The sequence below is a fragment of the Pollicipes pollicipes genome, unplaced genomic scaffold (genome assembly GCF_011947565.3).
Source record: "Pollicipes pollicipes isolate AB1234 unplaced genomic scaffold, Ppol_2.1 Scaffold_6052;HRSCAF=7182_pilon_pilon_pilon, whole genome shotgun sequence".
NCBI classification, from domain to species: Eukaryota; Metazoa; Arthropoda; class Thecostraca; order Pollicipedomorpha; family Pollicipedidae; genus Pollicipes; species Pollicipes pollicipes.
Window position 1 is genome coordinate 2,902,547 of NW_023596805.1, and position 18,477 is coordinate 2,921,023.

The 18,477-nt window shown below is 49.6% G+C and overlaps 1 protein-coding gene across 1 annotated transcript; it reads right to left on the reverse strand.

Annotated features, from left to right (window-relative positions):
• Positions 1–171: 171 nt before the first annotated feature.
• LOC119104692 (histone H3.3-like) lies at positions 172–6,829 on the reverse strand. The gene is made up of 2 exons (XM_037228410.1): positions 6,791–6,829; positions 172–486 (listed from the first exon to the last, which is right to left on the reverse strand). The coding sequence occupies exons 1-2, from the start codon at positions 6,827–6,829 to the stop codon at positions 172–174; spliced, it is 354 nt and encodes a 117-aa protein (XP_037084305.1).
• Positions 6,830–18,477: the final 11,648 nt, after the last annotated feature.

Consider the following 18,477-nt stretch of genomic DNA (forward strand, 5'->3'; position numbering starts at 1 on the left):
CTGCCCGGATGGCAAAGAGGCCTTCAGTTTGACAGCGTCCGGCAGAGCGCGCTAATTGCTCTCACATTTGGAACAGCTCCTCGTCGTCCGTTCGTGTCACACCCAAGCTCGTACTCCACGCCATTGTCTCTGGTCCTGATAAGGACCTGTTGATGATTTCGCCCTTAGCGCTTAAGCACGCTCGCCACGAATGCGACGCGCCAGCTGGATGTCCTTGGGCATGATGGTCATCCGCTTGGCGTGGATGGCGCACAGATTCGTGTCCTCGAACAGACCGACCAGGTACGCCTCGCTGGCCTCCTGCAGAGCCATGACAGCGCTGCTCTGGAAGCGCAGGTCCGTCTTGAAGTCCTGCGCAATCTTGCGCACCAGGCGCTGGAACGGCAGCTTGCGAATGAGCAGCTTCGTGCTCTTCTGGTAGTGACGGATCTCGCGAAGAGCCACCGTGCCCGGACGGTAGCGGTGAAGCTTCTTGACGCCGGACATCTCTCTTGAACCACTGAGTTACAACAATGACGAATGAGCGTAAAAATAGATAAACTGTAACTGTCAAAGATCTACAAATACACTTCACGAGCACGCACACTAAAAGCGACCTTCGCATTTTTTTCCAGATCTGTCTCGCTCTCCTCGCGGCATCAGCCACAGCAGCTGTCAGAAGGCCCGTGGGTTTGAGTCAAGACGGCACCTACTGGCCTGAGAAGGCCCAGGTCGGTAAAGGCCTCCTGAGACTGAACCAAGACGGCACATACTGGCCTGAGAAGGCCCGGGGTGGTAAACGTCTCCTGGGACTGAGTCAAGACGGCACCTACTGGCCTGAGAAGGTCCAGGTCGGTAAAGGCCTCCTGGGACTGAACCAAGACGGCACATACTGGCCTGAGAAGGCCCGGGGTGGTAAACGTCTCCTGGGACTGAGTCAAGACGGCACCTACTGGCCTGAGAAAGCCCAGGGTGGTAAACGTCCCCTAGGACTGAGTCAGGACGGTACCTACTGGTCTGAAAATGCCCAGGATGGTAAACGTCTCCTGGGACTGAGTCAAGACGGTATCTACTGGCCTGAGAAGCCCCAGGGTGGTAAACGTCTCTTGGGACTGAGTCAGGACGGTACCTACTGGCCTGATTTTGCTGACGCTGAAGACGAAACGGACCTCCTGTCTGCCGTCATGAGCGACAACTTCAACGGACGCTCGGGGTCGTCTGACCTGTCCGGACAGGGCCGGCGACAGAGCGGGACAGAGAAGGCCCGCGAAGGACAGGGGTCAGGGTTATCCAGACGTCACCGGCGGCGTCAGGAGGGGCGGAACGGTGGCCACGGCTACGGCAGGTCCTTCAACCCGGTGGCCGGGGATGCCAGAGCACAGAAGTAGAGGTCTGATGGGCTGGTGTTGAGGGCTGAAGATTGGACCTGACCTGATCTGACCTGACGTGACCTGAGGTCAGCAGGGCGTGTCATTGCAACTCAGCGGGCTACATTTTGGTGCATGTGCTATATGTGATGTCTTTGTTGTATGGACGCGTCCTTTCGCCCTCAAGGCTGCATGAGTATTACATGCCTAATGCGCGCTCTGGGGGAGATTGGCTCGGAGTGGTATGTGGGACTGGAGGCTTGAAAAGAAACCTGGTGTACCAAGAAAACCCTTTTCATGCGGAAAAAGGCCGTTTGGATGTGAAGATCAATCTGTGCTTGACAAACTGTTTTCTATATTTCTGAAGTGCTATTTTGATGTTTTTTGCAATGTTTTACATAGCGCACATCGTCAGCATGTTCATCAGGTATTTTAAGGGATGTTCGTTGGTGACAATGTAAGTTTTATACGCGTCCGGCGCACTGAAATGGCAAAAGATAATGGATATATACAAATACAACGGTCAGCATGTAATGTCTGATTATGAACACGATAACAGCATCTAAGGATACATTTCGTCCCACCTGCACAACTTCGCAAGCTTCCATGGAGTGATGTACGTCACCCACCCTCCCTTTCTGTAGGAGATTACCATGTCCAGTTCAGGTCAAGCCGACCTTCTTAGCACTCCTGCATCCGACCGTGGATGGTTGCATGTAACTTGGGGACATTTTTGTATAGAATGCTTCTGAGTACAAGTCCGACTTTCTTAGCGTCGAATTCTGCTCATTTTGACCATTTCTATATTATGTTGTTAACAAGCCGTCTTAATGCATCGAGTGCCATTCACTTCGGTACGTTATAACAGTATTGATAGTTCATAATCATTTTATTCACGAATAATTCCGATAAATGGCTTATTCTTTGATCCGGTATAATTGTAATTGCAACACGAGTGCACTAATAAAATACGACAACAATGCTGGCACATTCGCACGTTATCAACCATCACGTCGTAAGACAACACAACGGCACCATCTAGATCGCCAAGTCTGGTGCGAAGTTCCTTGCTGGTGCGAGAGACGGTGATGGTCGGCAGCAGGCGGCTCCAGGGTGAGGCCGTATGATACGAAAAAGCCCTGCGTGGCACACCTGGATCCCCTGGATAGATGACTCCAGGTCAGGAATGTTGGTGATGCTGTGAATTGAGAGGGTCTTGGTCGGGTCCAGGTGCAGAGGGCCCTTGATGAGTTGGAGCAGACTTAGGTCGCTCAAAACAAAGCGATAACGATTCGCATCAGTGCCATCCACACGCCACAGGTCAATTATTCGTTTCACCAAGGCAGAAGATCGGTTTTCCCGGGCTCACAGCAGCACGCAGTGGGCTGTGTAAGCTATCCAGACCGTCCGACACCGGCTGATACGGTGGACGGTAGATAACGCCCACAATAACAGAGCGCTGCACGCCGCCCGAGACCGACACCCAGAGCGACTCGTCGACATCTCCTGTGCTTGTAATTGGAAGGACGTTTATGGCGCCGTTTTCCTGGCATAGGCACACCACCGCCTCGGGTTGTACCGGAGCGGTCTCGGCGCACCAGTCTGTAACCAGGAAACACCAATTTTCTATCTGTGACAGGACTTGATAGCCGAATCTCAGTGACACACATAATGCCAAGCTTTTGCTCACGAGGAGTACGAGGCACCGCGTGAATCGATCTTAGGCACCAGTGAAGGACATTCGAGTGACCGATGACCAGTTCATGAACCGGCCCACTAGAGCTGGTAGTCTGACCGCTGTTGGCAAGGTGACGGATCCGATGAAAGGCGAGCAGAACCGGTCGTGCAACGCAGCGTGGAGCATGTGGTGCTGCTGATACTAAAGGCGATGCATTCACCATCGTGGAATCGGTTGCTTGCTGGCTTAGACATGCTTTGAGGCTCGAGGATGTTCGTTGGCTACGGTCGCTGCCGTGCGGTAAGCGGAATCGGTTTGGTCTAGTTACGTTTTTCGATTAGTCTGCGTAACAGTATGACAGAGTACACGAATGTAGTTAGAAATGTAGGAATGGCAGTTACGAAAAAGAAACATTACTTAACAACCACTTCGCCGTTCAATCCACGCCAAACAATGCAGACTTCCAAGCGCTGCAACCGACCAACACCATCAATGCACCGCTGGTACCCACCTTAGGAAACGTCACCATTTCGGGACAAGAAGTCCTACAAATCATTAACTCCCTGGATCCAAACAAATCCACGGGCCTCGACGGAATTCATGTCAAATTGCTGACGCTAATTGCACTTCTCACCTCCAAACCATTAGCACAGTTGTTTAATAAATCATTAACGTCAGAAATATTTCTCAGTAAGTTGAAAGAGAAAGACATCAAAGCTATACTTAAAAGCAATGGCTCACCATCCGATTATTCCTGCTATTGGCCAATAGACATCATTTTGGCACCTTCAAAAGTTTACGAAAAATAGTCTGTAAAAATATATTCGATCATTTCACCGGCATTCCCCTTTCTCAGACAACAATCGGACAAGGCTCCCTTTTTTGACGCACAGTATATACAAGTCGCTTGACACAGGACGCGACTTTACGTCAATCTATTCCGACATTTCTAAATACTTTGACAACATATGGAGTAATGGTCTATTGCACAAGTGCAAATATAGCTTTGCAATCACTGGACGACTTTTAGACTGGCTTAGGCCATACTACCAAGACAGACGACGGAGAGTACGAACACGTGTCAGTTTTCAAGACCGAAACCATAAACGCAGGCTGCCTGCGGGGCTCCGTACTAGGGCCTCTACTAGCACCCATTCTCCTCGACGGACTCTTCAGTCGGACACAGAATGATGTTCTTTTCTTCGCTGACGACACCTCTTTCTATACCTCTCACACACCAGGACTGATTTACGCACGACCGACACGACCTTGACGAAATACACAAATATGGTCGACAAGGGGCCATCACATTTAATGTAACAAAAACAATCGAACAGACATTCTCATATAAGCAGGAGCATCAGTCACCAGCGCTTACATTCGACCCCCCCCCCCCCCCCCCCCCCACACACACACCTTGACATGACGTTTTCCAAAGATCTCCGTTTGCACCAACACATCACCAAAACATGCCGCAAAATATTCAAACCACGCAGCCCCCTGTATCCGATAATACAGCACACACCAAGGCCCATTCTCGTACAAATGTACCAAGTGTACGTCAAACCTCTTTTTGAGTACTGCAACGCCATCTGCGACGGACACATCACAGTACAGGATGCAATCAGACTTGAAACACTACTAAACAGACTGCGAGACTGGTGACCGGGGCACTCTTCAGAACGCCATCCGACAAACCACGAACTGAGTTAGGATGGCATGGACTGACAACGAGGCGACATATGCACGGACTGACGCACTATCACAAACTAAACGGTCCTGTAGATTTTCTGCAACGTACACCGGCTGCATCACAGCGATCATGCCCGATACCAGCGCAAAAGACGCTAACAGAGATCTTAGAAATGCAAGCACGCACACTGCAAACCACCAGTCGCACACCATTGTACCACAAATCATTTTCCCTACAGCAAGCAAGCAATGGAATAAACCGCACGACACCACATGACACCTCACCCACTCCGCTTTCAAAACAGCTTTGCGAGTAGTTGGGATCGCCCGATGCACTCCATTGCTGCAAAGTGTGATGAAAAATAAAGGGAATATTTTGCATGCCATGCTGAGAATGGACATGTTTCGCTTGAATTCTCATTTACTTCTTGTTCAAAAAGCCTCGCCGGTGTGCCAGTGTGGACACCACTATGAAGCCATTCGTGATTTCGCCCTCTTGCTCCAAAAATACATGGAGCAAAGGAACGATCTGTTTGACAGCATGTCGCAAACGTTACATATCCATTTTAGACACACGTTACCTTACCATCAGCTATAAGCTCTATTGCATGGCGCAGATCTCAGCGGAGGGAACGGCTTGGTGATGCCTTACCTTTTCCAAAATTGGCGGGAACGGCTTGGTGATGCCATAACATTTCCAAAATTGGCGGGGACGGCTTGATGATGCCTTACCATTTCCAAAATTGTGTGCTCAAATCGTGACGATTTATTGACATTGAATATTGTTAGTATTCCCCTCACTTCACCATATGACCGCGGCATTCCCGGTGAGGCTTTTTTTGGCTGACCATCCAGCCGAATGAAAGAGCTGAGCTAGCTGTGCCGTGGCGGCGGTTGCGGCGAAGCATTTCTGTTTGTTTGTTTCAGACAAGGTGCTTCGATTTAAGCTCTTGCTTTTTGGTCTTTCTGATTTACGTTGGCTTTCTACTGCATGTCTTCTTTAATAAACATGACGATGATGATGACAATGACCACACACATTGATAATACATTTTCTTCCAAAGAGGGACCCCTTATAATTCCGTGACGTTATTAAATCTGAAGAGGTGCCGGACTACATTGCATTCACTGATTGAGCGTAGACGCAGGGTACTTAATCCCTGAAGTCAAAATCTTCTTGACGTAAGTCAACGCATAAAATCAGTGAGCCTCCTGCCCTTACTTATCATATCCAGCTTTTGTTGGGCGACGCTTTGGTCACCGTTCTCGGACAGATAGCCTACGGTAGATCAGTCACACTTCCACCCATCACACCGGCCCTCCGACCGATCAGCGGTGTACGTTATCTGCGTCTTCCGGTCAGTGACGGAAGTACGTCTGGGTCAAGGGCCAATGAGCCACTTCGGTCTGACTTCTGAACCGCGTGCGTAACCGATGAACACGGGCGCAGTCAATAGCGGCCACTGGGGGGGGGGGGGGGGGGGGGGGGGGGCGGTCATAACAAATTGCATACTGTTTGAAAAGGCACCACTTGATTGAGGCCTTTACATATCAGGTGTCAAACAGATCACCTTCTGATAGATCCTTGGATATTGGATAAAGTTACGGCTGAATACGCTTGGATGTCAACATTAATCGCGTTACTCCCACCCAAACACCTGCTTGACTATGCTCTGCCGAGCGGCGAAACATGGCGGCTGATATCAGCTGACGCAAGCGCTGATAATCTGAAGATGATCACAGTTCACGATAGGACAGTCGGTATAAAGCGCGTGGCACCGGCCGGCAGAGCATGAGTGAAGCGGCAGCATTGGACATTGTGTACCGGTCTACAGAGAGAAAGTCATCATGAAGATCCAGGTCAGTTATCTGGCTGGCATAAACGAGGGCGACGAAAAGCCGTTGGACTGATGCTTTGTACCGTGACTGCGTGGCAAACGTTTAAGTGGTGCAACTTTCGGAGCTTTTCTAATCTTGTCAGTGCCGTGTTTGCATCTGAACGCGCAAAGTCAGTAAGGGGATATGGCCACGCCACGTCACAACACCGCTAACTTGGCTGGTGTTGTAACTGAACAGTAAAAATGAGTTTTGCCGACTCTGTAGCCTGAAACATAATCACCGAATTACACAACTTCACATAGCTTGCAATGACTCGTTGTCGTAAGGGTGGTCTAGATGTTAAGACACTGGAAAGAAATCCAAATTTCGATACCTGTCTGGATTTCCCCCCTGAACAATGGAATTACAGCAATAACCAACGAGTGCCAGATTACACGAGCCGCACTATAAAAGGTATACAAATACACTTAACAGGCACGCACACCGATAGTGACCTGCGCATTTGTGTTGCAGATCTGTCTCACTCTCCTCGTGGCATCAGCCACAGCGGCCGTCAGAAGACCCGTGGGACTGAGCCAAGACGGTACCTACTGGCCTGAGAAGGCCCAGGGTGGTAAACGTCTCCTGGGACTGAGTCAGGACGGCACCTACTGGCCTGAGAAGGCCCAGGGTGGTAAACGTCTCCTGGGACTCAGCCAAGACGGCACTTACTGGCCTGAGAAGGCCCAGGGTGGTAAACGTCTCCTGGGACTCAGCCAAGACGGCACTTACTGGCCTGAGAAGGCCCAGGGTGGTAAACGTCTCCTGGGACTCAGCCAAGACGGCACTTACTGGCCTGAGAAGGCCCAGGGTGGTAAACGTCTCCTGGGTCTGAGTCGAGACGGTACCTACTGGCCTGAGAAGGCCCAGAAGGCCCAGGGTGGTAAACGCCTCCCGGGTCTGAGTCAAGACGGCACCTACTGGCCTGAGAAGGTCCACGATGGTAAACTTCTCCTGGGTCTGAGTCAGGACGGTACCTACTGGCCTGATTTCGTTGACGCTGAAGAGGAAACGGACCCCCTGTCTGCCGTTATCAGCGACAACTTCAACGGACACTTGGGGTCGTCTGACCTGTCCGGACAGGGCCGGCGCCAGAGCGGGACAGAGACGGCCCGCGGAGGACAGGGGTCAGGGTCATCCAGACGTCACCGACAGCGTCAGGAGGGCCGGAACGGTGGCCACGGCTACGGCAGGTCCTTCAACCCGGCAGCCGAAGATGCCAAGACCCGGGAGTAGAAGATCTGATGGGCTGGTGTTGAGCGCAGAAGATCTGGCCCGACCTAATCTGACCTGACCTGATCTGACCTGAGGTGATCTGAGGTCAGCAGGGCGTACCAACGCAGCTCAATGGGCTACACTTCGGCGCAGATGTTGTACATGATGTATATGCTGTGTGTATATTATATATCGTGTCGTATATGACGTGTCCTTTCACCTTCAAGGTTACATGAGTCCTACATGCCTGATGCGCGCTCTGGGGGAGATTGGCTCGGAGTGGTATGTGGGACTGGAGGCTTGAAAAGAAACCTGGTGTACCAAGAAAACCCTTTTCATGCGGAAAAAGGCCGTTTGGATGTGAAGATCAATCTGTGCTTGACAAACTGTTTTCTATATTTCTGAAGTGCTATTTTCATGCTTTTTTGCAATGTTTTACAAAGCGCACACCATCAGCATGTTCATCAGGTATTTTAAGGGATGTTCGTTGATGACAATGAAAGTTTTACACGCATGCGGCTCAATGACATGGCAAAAGATAATGGATATATACAAATACAACAGTCAGCTCTTAATGTCTGAAAATGAACACGATACCAGCAATTAGCGATGAATTTTGTCCCATCTGCACAACTTTCTAGGCTTCCACGGGGTGAAATACGCCATCCACCCTCACTTTCTATAGGAAATTACGATGATCAGTTCTGGGCAGACCGACCTTCTTAGCACTCTTGCGTCCGACCAGGGATGGTTGCATGTAACTTGGGAATATTTCTGTATAGAACGTTTCTGAGCACAAGTCCAACTTTCCCAGCATCGAATTCTGGGAATTGTGAGCCCACGCCGTGGTAATGCATCGAGTGGCACTGATTTCCGTACGTTATAATATTATAGATAGTTTGTACTCACTTTTTCGCGAAAAATTCCAACAGGTGGCTTAGTCTTTGATTCGGTTCAATTATGATGGCAGCATGAGTGCAATAGTAAAATACAACAATGCTGACATATTCGTACGTCACGAAACATCTCGTCGTAAGATAATACAACCGCACCATCCACATCGCCAAGTCTGGTGCAAAGCTCCTTGCTGGTCCGAGAGACGGTGATGGTCGGCAGCAGGCGGCTCCAGGGTGAGGCCGTATGATACGAAAAAGTCCTGCGCGCCACATCTGGATCACCTGGATAGATGACCCCAGGTCAGGAACGTTAATGATAATGTGAGCTAAGAGAGTCCCGATCGGGTCCAGGTGCAGAGGGTTCTTGGCGAGTTTGAGCAGACTGATGTCGCTCAAAACAGAGCTATAACGACCCGCACCAGTACCATCCGCACGTAACAGGTCAATATTTATGTCATCCAGGCAGAAGATCGGTTTTCTCGGGCTCACAGCAACACGTAGTTGGCTATATAAGCTATCCAGACCGTCCGACACCGGCTGAGACCGTGTACGGTAGATAACGCCCACACTTACAGAGCGATGTCCACCGCCCGACATCAACATCCAGAGCGACTCGTGGGCACCTCCTGTGCTTGTGATTGGGAGAACGTGCATGGCGAGGTTTTGCTGACATGGGGACACCACCGCATGGGGTTGTACCGGGGTGGTCTCTGCTCACCAGTTTGTAGCCAGGGAGCACCAGTTTTCTATCCGTGACAGAACTTGACGGCTACATCTCAGTGACACATATAATGTCAAGATTTTGCTCACGAAGAGTACGAAGCACTGGGTGAATCTATCTTAGGTACGAGTGATAGGACATTCGAGTAACCGATGAACAGCTTACGTACCGACTCACTGGAGTTGGCAGTTTGACTGCTGGTGATAAGGTGACGGGTCCGATAAAGGGCAAGCCAAACCGGTCGTGAAAGGCAGCGTGGAGTATGGCCTGTTGGTGCTGAAGGCGATGCATTCACCGTCGTGGGATCAGTTGCTTGCTGGCTTAGACATGCTCTGACGTCCGGCGATGTTCGTTGGCTACGGTTGTTGCCGTGCGATGACCGGAATCGGTTTGGTCTAGTTACGCTTTTCATTTAGTCTGTGTAGCTGTTCGACTGAGTACACAAGAGTAGTTAGAAATGTATGACTGGACGACTACGAACAGGCAACATTACTTGACAACCACTTCTCCGTACAAACCACGCCAAACATTAAAAGCTCCCTCCGAATACAACCATCAATGCACAGCCTGTGCGCACCAAGCTGATAGCACTTCTCATGTTCAAACCACAAACACAGCTGTTTGATAAATCATTAACGTCAGGAACATTTACTAATAAGTTAAAAGAGCACACATTAAACCAGTGTTTAAAAACAAAAGCTCGCCATCGGACTTTTCCTGCCGACGACCAACTAGCATTCTTTCGGCGCTCTCAAATGTTTTCGAAAAAAGAGTCTATAAAATACATGCAATCATTTCACCGAGCATTCTCGTCAAAGTGGGTACCTGCAGAGCGACAGCACTCAACAGCAGCTGTGATACTCGACGCACAATCTATACAAATGGCCTGACACAGGGTGTGACTCTACAGGAATCTATCTCAACACTTCTCAATACTTTGACGAGACGGGTCATGAAAGTCTATTGTACAAGAGAAAAAATGACTGGAATCACAGGACGACGTTTAGACTAACTTCAGTTACGCTTACAAGACAGACGACAGTGAATACGCATACGTGACACTTTTCGACGACTCAAACCATAAACGCAGGCTGCCCGCAGGGCTGCGTAACAACAAAACATGCCACAAAATAATTCACACGCTGAGCCCTCTGTATCCGATGGCACAGCGCACGCCTAAGCGCGCCCATTCTCGACCAAATCTACAAAGTGTGCATCACCGTTTTTTTACTACCACGACGCTATCTACAACGGACACATCGCCGTGCCAACAGTACAAAGGGAAAAGAAGCGATCTGTTTGACAGCATATCTCAAAAGTCACACATCGATTTTAAACACAAGTTACCTGATTACCAGCTACAAAGCCCACTACATGGCGCAGATCTCAGCGAAGGCGACGGTTTAGTGGTGGTTCACCGCTCATGAAATTTTATGCGCAGCTCTGGACGGTTTATCAACGTGCAGTGATGTCAGTAATCCCCTCGCCTTACAATATGACTCTCGTATCCCCGGTGAGGCGTGGGTAACCGGCCATCCAGCCGAATTTAACAGCTGAGCCAGCGGTATCATGGAGGTCACAGTTTAGCATTTCTTTTGTTTTTTGCAGGCAGTGCTTCGAGTTGAGCCATTGCTTTCACGCCTTTTTGACTGATGTTTGCTTCCTATTGCATGCCTTGTTTAATAAGCATGATGATGGTGATGATGATGAGGGCCACCTACATTAATATTACATGTTCTTCCACAGGAGAACCTCTAACAACTTCGTCATGTTTTCAACAATGAAGAGATACCGGACTGCGCTGCATTTACTAATTTAGCGCAGACGTCAAATACCTAATCCCTGAAGACCAAATCATCTTGATGTCGTAAGGCAACAAATAAAATCAAGGAGCCTCTTGCCCTTACTAATCGCATCCGGTACTTATGCACCAGTGGGCGGTGCTGTGCTCACCGTTCTCGGACAGATAGCATGCAGCAGATGAGTCACACTTCCACCCATCAGCACCGGTCCTCCGACCGATTAGTGGCGTTCTATCTGTGGCGTTCGGTCAATGACGGAAGTACAAGTGCCAACGCGCCGCTACGGCCTGACTTCCGGACCTCGTGCGCAACGGTGAACACGGGCGCAGTCAGGAGCGGTCACAGGGGGTCATAACAAATTGCATGCTGTTTGAAAAGGCACCCCTTGATTGGGGCTTTTACATATCAGGTGTCAAACAGATTACCTTCAGATAGATCATCGGATATTGGATAAAGTTACGGCTGAATATGCTCGGATATTAACATTAATCGCGTTACTCCCACCCAAACACCTGCCTGACTATGCTCTGCCGAGCGGCGCGAAACAGGGCGGATGATATCAGCTGACGCAAGCGCTGATAATCTGATGATGATCACAGTTCACGATAGGACAGCCGGTATAAAGCGCATGACACCGGCCGGCAGAGCATGAGTGAAGCGGCAGCATTGGACATTGTGTACCGGTCTACAGAGAGAAAGTCATCATGAAGATCCAGGTCAGTTATCTGGCTGGGATAAACCAGGGTGATAAAGAGCCATTGGTCCGGTGCTCTGCACTGTGACTTCGTCCCAAACTTTTAAGTGGTGGAACTTTCGGAGCTGCTGTAAGCTGATGAGTGCTATTTTTGCATGTGAATAACTTAAGTTAGGAAGAAGAATATCGTCGTGTTTTTTATGCCGCGCAGAATGCACCAACTTGGCTGGTGTTCTAACCGAGCAACAAAACTGAGTTTTCTGATGTTTTAGCGTGAAATATGATCATCGACCGTAATATTTTGCATAGATCGCTGTGGCTCGCTATCGTCAGTGTGGTCTAGATGTTCAGGTACTGGAAAGTCATCAAAATTTCTGCTCTGTGTTTGGATATCTCTCTGAACAGCTGAGTTACAACAATGACGAAGTCATTGAAGTCAATGAGCGTCAAAATAGACGAACCGTGACTGTCAAAGGTCTACAAATACACTTCAAGAACAAGCACACTGATAGTGACCTCCGCATTTGTGTTGCAGATCTGTCTCACTTTCCTCGTGGCATCAGCCACAGCAGCCTTTAGAAGACCCGTGGGACTGAGCCAAGACGGCACCTACTGGCCTGAGAAGGCTCAGGATGGTAAACGTCTCCTGGGACTGAGCCAAGATGGTACCTACTGGCCTGAGAAAGCCCAGGGTGGTAAACGTCTCCTGGGACTGAGCCAAGACGGCACCTACTGGCCTGAGAAGACCCAGAAGTCCCATGGTGGTAAACGTCTTTTGGGACTGAGTCAGGACGGCACCTACTGGCCTGAAAAGGCTCAGGGTGGTAAGCGTCTCTTGGGGCTGAGCCAAGACGCCACCTACTGGCCTGAGAAAGCCCAGGGTGGTAAACGTCTCCTGGGACTGAGCCAAGACGGCACCTACTGGCCTGAGAAGACCCAAAAGGCCCAGGGTGGTAAACGTCTCTTGGGACTGAGTCAGGATGGCACCTACTGGCCTCAGAAGGCTCAGGGTGGTAAGCGTCTCTTGGGGCTGAGCCAAGACGCCACTTACTGGCCTGAGAAGGCCCAGGGTGGTAAACGTCTCCTGGGACTGAGCCAAGACGGCACCTACTGGCCTGAGAAGACCCAAAAGGCCCAGGGTGGTAATCGTCTCTTGGGACTGAGTCAGGATGGCACCTACTGGCCTGAGAAGGCTCAGGGTGGTAAGCGTCTCTTGGGGCTGAGCCAAGACGCCACCTACTGGCCTGGGAAGGCCCAGGGTGGTAAACGTCTCCTGGGACTGAGCCAAGACGGCACCTACTGGCCTGAGAAGACCCAGAAGTCCCATGGTGGTAAACGTCTTTTGGGACTGAGTCAGGACGGCACCTACTGGCCTGAAAAGGCTCAGGGTGGTAAGCGTCTCTTGGGGCTGAGCCAAGACGCCACCTACTGGCCTGAGAAGGCTCAGGGTGGTAAAACGTCCCTTGGGACTAAGCCAAGACGGTACCTACTGGCCTGAGAAGGCCGAAGGTAGTAAACTTCTCCTGGGACTGAGTCAGGACGGCACCTACTGGACTGATTTCGTTGACGCTGAAGAGGAAACGGACCCCCCGTCTGCCGTTATCAGCGACAACTTCAACGGACACTCGGGGTCGTCTGACCTGTCCGGACAGGGCCAGCGACAGAGCGGGACAGAGACGGCCCGCGGAGGACAGGGGTCAGGGTCATCCAGACGTCACCGGCGGCGTCAGGAGGGCCGGAACGGCGGCCACGGCTGCGGCAGGTGCTTCAACCCGGCAGCCGAAGATGCCAAGACCCGGGAGTAGAAGATCTGATAGACTGGAGTTGAGGGCTGAAGATCGGACCCAACCTGATCTGACCTGACGTGACCCGAGGTCATTAGGGCATATCATTGCAACTCAGCGGGCTACAGCTCGGCGTTGACGTTATATATGATGTATATGTTGTGTGTACATCATCTGTCGTGCTGTATATGACGTGTCCTTTCACCTTCAAGGTTTCATGAGTCCTACATGCCTGATGCGCGCCCTGGGGGAAATTGACTCGGAGTGGTGTCTGGGGCTAGAGGCTTGAGAAGAAACCTGATGAACAACAACATACGTTATACTTTGGAACTAGGTTGTTTAGATACGAATCCTGATCTGTGCTAGGCAGGCTGTTTTTCTATGTATTTGTTTCGAAGAGTTATTACATCATTTTTATATTGTTTTACATAGCGCACAACATGAGGATGTTCCTCAGGCATTTTAAGGGATACTCCTTGATAATTTTGTAGCTTTTGTTCTTATCCCACGCAATGAAATGAGGGAAAATATTGGGTAAATAAAATAAAACGAGAGACATCGAATGTCTTATTATGCGCATGATGCAAGCAACAAGCGATGCCATTTTGTCCCGTCTGCATAACTTCCCAGGAATCCATGGAGTGAAGTACCCACCCTCACTTTCTGTAGCAAATTATAATGTTTGGTTTAGGTCAGGCTGACCTTCTTAACACTCTTGCATCCGACCATGGGATGGTTGCACAGAAGTTGGATATGACTCTGCATGAAACGTTTACGGGGACAAGTCAAACTTTTCTAGCATCGAATTCTGGGTATTATGAGGCTTTCTATATTCTGCTGTTGACTAGCTTTTCCGATGCATCGAGTGTCACTTATTTCATGCGTTATAACAATATCGATAGCTCATACTCATTTTATTCACGAATCATTTTAACAAATGGTTTATCGTTTGATTCAATACCATTACAAAAGTAGTATGCATGCAGTGATCAATTATGATAATAATACGACTACACTCGCACGTTATCAACCATCACGTCGTGAGATGACACAATGGCGCCATCCACATCGCCAAGTCTGGTGCGAAGTTCCTTGCTGGTGCGAGAGACGGTGATGGTCGGCAGCAGGCAGCTCCAGGGTGAGGCCGCGAGATACGAAAAAGTCCTGCGTGCCACACCTGAACCAAGTGGATAGATGACTCCAGATCAGGAATGTTGGTGATTATGTGATCTAAGAGAGTCTCGGTCGGGTTCAGGTGCAGAGGGTTCTTGATGAGTTGGAGCAGACTGAGATTGTTCAGAACAGAGTTATAACGACCCGCACCAGTACCGTCCGCACGTAACAGGTCAATATTGATGTCACCTAGACAGGAGGTCGGTTTGCCCAGGCTCACAGCAGCACGTAGTTGGCTACATAAGCTATCCAGACCGTCCGACACCGGCTGAGACGGTAGACGGCAGATGACGCTCACACTAACAAAACGCTGCCCGTCGCCCAGGACCGGCACCCGGAGCAACTCGTGGGCACCTCCTGTGCTTGTAATTGGAAAGACGTCCATGACGAGGTTTTCCTGACATAAGAACACCACCGCCTCGGGTTGTACCGGAGCGGTCTGGGCGCACCTGTCTATAACCAGGAAACACCAGTTTTCTATCCGTGACAAGACTTGATGACCACAGCTCAGTGACACACATAATGCCAAGCTTTTGCTCGCGAAGAGTGCGGGACACTGAGTGAATCCATCTTAGGTACCAGTGATCGGACATTCGAGTGACTGATGACCAGTTCATGTACCGGCTCACTAGAGCTGGTAGTCTGACCGCTGTTGGTAAGGTGAAGGGTCTGATGAAGGGTTGAGACGAGCCGATCGTGCAAGGCAGCGTGGAGCACTGCCTGTTGGTGCTGAAGGCGATGCATTCACCGTCGTGGAACCGGTTGCTTGCTGGCTTAGACATGCTTTGAGGCTCGAGGATGTTCGTTGGCCACGGTTGTTGCCGTGCGGTAACCGGAATTGGTTTGGTCTAGTTGCGCTTTCATTTAGTCTGCTTAGCTATGCGATAGAGTGCACAAAAGTAGTTAGAAATGTAGGAATGGCGGCCATGAAAAAGCACCATTACTTAATAATCACTTAGCTGTACATTCCATGCTAATATTAAAGACTTTCACCTACTGAAACCAATTAATACCGTCAATGCACCGCCAGTGCCCACCTCAGCAAACATTACCGTTTCTGAACGAGAAGTCCTAAAAAACTAACCCCTAGATGCCAACGAATCCACGAGACCCGACGGCATACATGTGACCTTACTAAAGTTTATTTCACGTTCCACCTTTAAACATTCAGCACAGCTGTTTAATATATTACTAGCGTCAGAAATATTTCCCAATAAGCTAAATGAATCACGCAATCAGACCAGCACTTAAAGCCAAAAGGCACACCGTCACACTACTCCTGCTGTCGACGAATAAGCATTCTTTCCGTACTATCTAATTTTTTTGGAGAATGGTATATGAACATATATACGATCGTTTCACAGAGCATTCTCCTCCCTTAAACAAAGTGGGCACCGGCAGAGCCAAACACTCAACAGCAGCTGTTGTACTTGACGCACAACCAATACAAATCTCTTGATACAGGGTGTGACTTTACGGCAATCTATCTCGACATTTCTAAATACTTGACGACATATGAATAAAGGTCTATTGCGCAAGTGCAAAAATGGCTTTGGGATCACAGGACGTCTTCTAGACTGACTTAGGCAATACAAACGAGACAGACGAGAGAGAGCGCGAACACGTGTCAGTTTTCAACGACCGAAACCATAAACGCAGGCTGCCTGCGGGGCTCCGTACTAGGACCTTTACTAGCACTCATTCGTCTCGACGGACTCTTCAATCGGACACAGAATGATATTCTTTTCTTCGCTGACAACGCCTCTCTCTCTACGTCTCGCACGCAGGGGACTGGCTTACGCACGACCGAAGGTTCAATCCAACACGACCTTGACGAAATACACAAATATGGTCGAGAATGGGCTATCCCATTAAATACCACAAAAACAATGCGACAGACATTCTCATACAAGTGGGAGTATCGGTCGCCAGCGTTTATTTTCGGAGGCAACTCAACATCAATCCCACGACACACACACACACACACACACACACACACACACACACACACACACACACACACACACATACACACACACACACACACACACACACACACACACACACACACACACACACACACACACACACACACACACACACACACACACACACACACACATCTTGACATGACGTTTTCCAAAATGCTCCGTGTTCACTAACACATTAACAAAACATGCCACAAAATATACAAACCACGCAACTCCTCCCTGGACCCGATAATACAGCACACACCAAGGCCCATTCTCGACCCGAATGTACAAGTGTACACCAGACCCTCTTTTTGTCTACTGCAACGCCATCACAACGGACACATCACGATACAGGATGCCGTCAGACTTGAAACACTACAAACAGAGCCGCGAGACTGGTGACCGGGGCACTCTTCAGAACGCCATCCGACAACCACGAGCTGTGTCAGGAGGGAACCAGACCGACAACTAGGCGACATATGCACCGACTGACACTCTGTCACAAACTAAACGGCCCGGACATCGCACACCGAACTAGATCACGGCAATCACGCCCAATACCCGCGCTCAAGACACTACCAGAGATCTTAGAAATGCAAACACGCACACTACAACCCCCAATTGCACATCATCATGTCACAAATCATTTTCCCCAAAAACTAGCAAGCAATGGAATGAGCCGCACAACACCACATGACACCTCACCCCCTGCGCCTTTGAAAATAAGCCTTGCGAGCGACTGGGATTGCCCGATTCTCCCCATTACTACACAGTAAGACCAAAGAGAGGACGTATTTTGCGCGCCAGACTAAGAATGGACATATCCCGCTTCAATTCCCATTTATTTCTTGTTCAGAAAGCAACTCGCCGACGCAGCAGCGTGGGCACCAAATCAAAACCAATCGTCATTTCGTCTTCTCGTGCCAAAATATATAGTAGAGCAAAGAAGCGATCTGTTTGACAGCGTATCTCAAACGCTGCACATCAATTCTTCTTAGACACAAGCTGCCTTTATATCAGCGACAAACTCTATCTCATGGCGCAGATCTCAGCGATAGCGACGGTATGGTGGTGACTTACCATTTTCAACGTTTTCTGCTGAAATCTAGACGATCTATCGATTTTTAGTGCTATTAGTAATCCCCCCACCCCTCACCTTCCAATATGGTCGTGGTATCCCCGGTGAGGTGTGTGGCGGCTGGCCATACAGCCGAATTAAACGAGCTGTAACACGGCGGCGGTCGCAGTTAGCGTTTCTTTTTGTATCCTTCAGACAAGCTTCTTCGCTATAAGCTCTTACTTTTGCGTCTTTCTGATTTACGTTCGCCGTCTATTGCCTGATTCGCCTAAAACACAAGATGATAATGACGGTGAGGATGATGATAAGAGCCAAATGGGCTATCATGAACTTTTCTTGCACAGAGGGACCCCTAGTAACTTCGTCACGGTTCAAAAATGAGGAGGTGTTGGACTGCATTGCATTCACTGATTGAGCGTAGACGCAAGATGCTTAATCCCTGAAGTCGAAACCTTCTCGATGTAAGCCAACACATAACATTCAAGGACCAACCCGGCCCTTACCAACCACATCCGGTGTTTATTTACCAGTGGGCGGTGCTGTGCCC

What these genes read in the sequence shown, in the direction of transcription:
- LOC119104692 (XM_037228410.1), bottom strand. Translation starts at nt 6,829, where the DNA reads ATGTTTCAGGCTACAGAGTCGGCAAAACTCATTTTTACT. An exon ending in CGGCAAAACTCATTTTTACT is followed by an intron (nt 487 to 6,790) that starts GTTCAGTTACAA and finishes GGTTCAAGAGAG; the next exon opens with ATGTCCGGCGTCAAGAAGCT.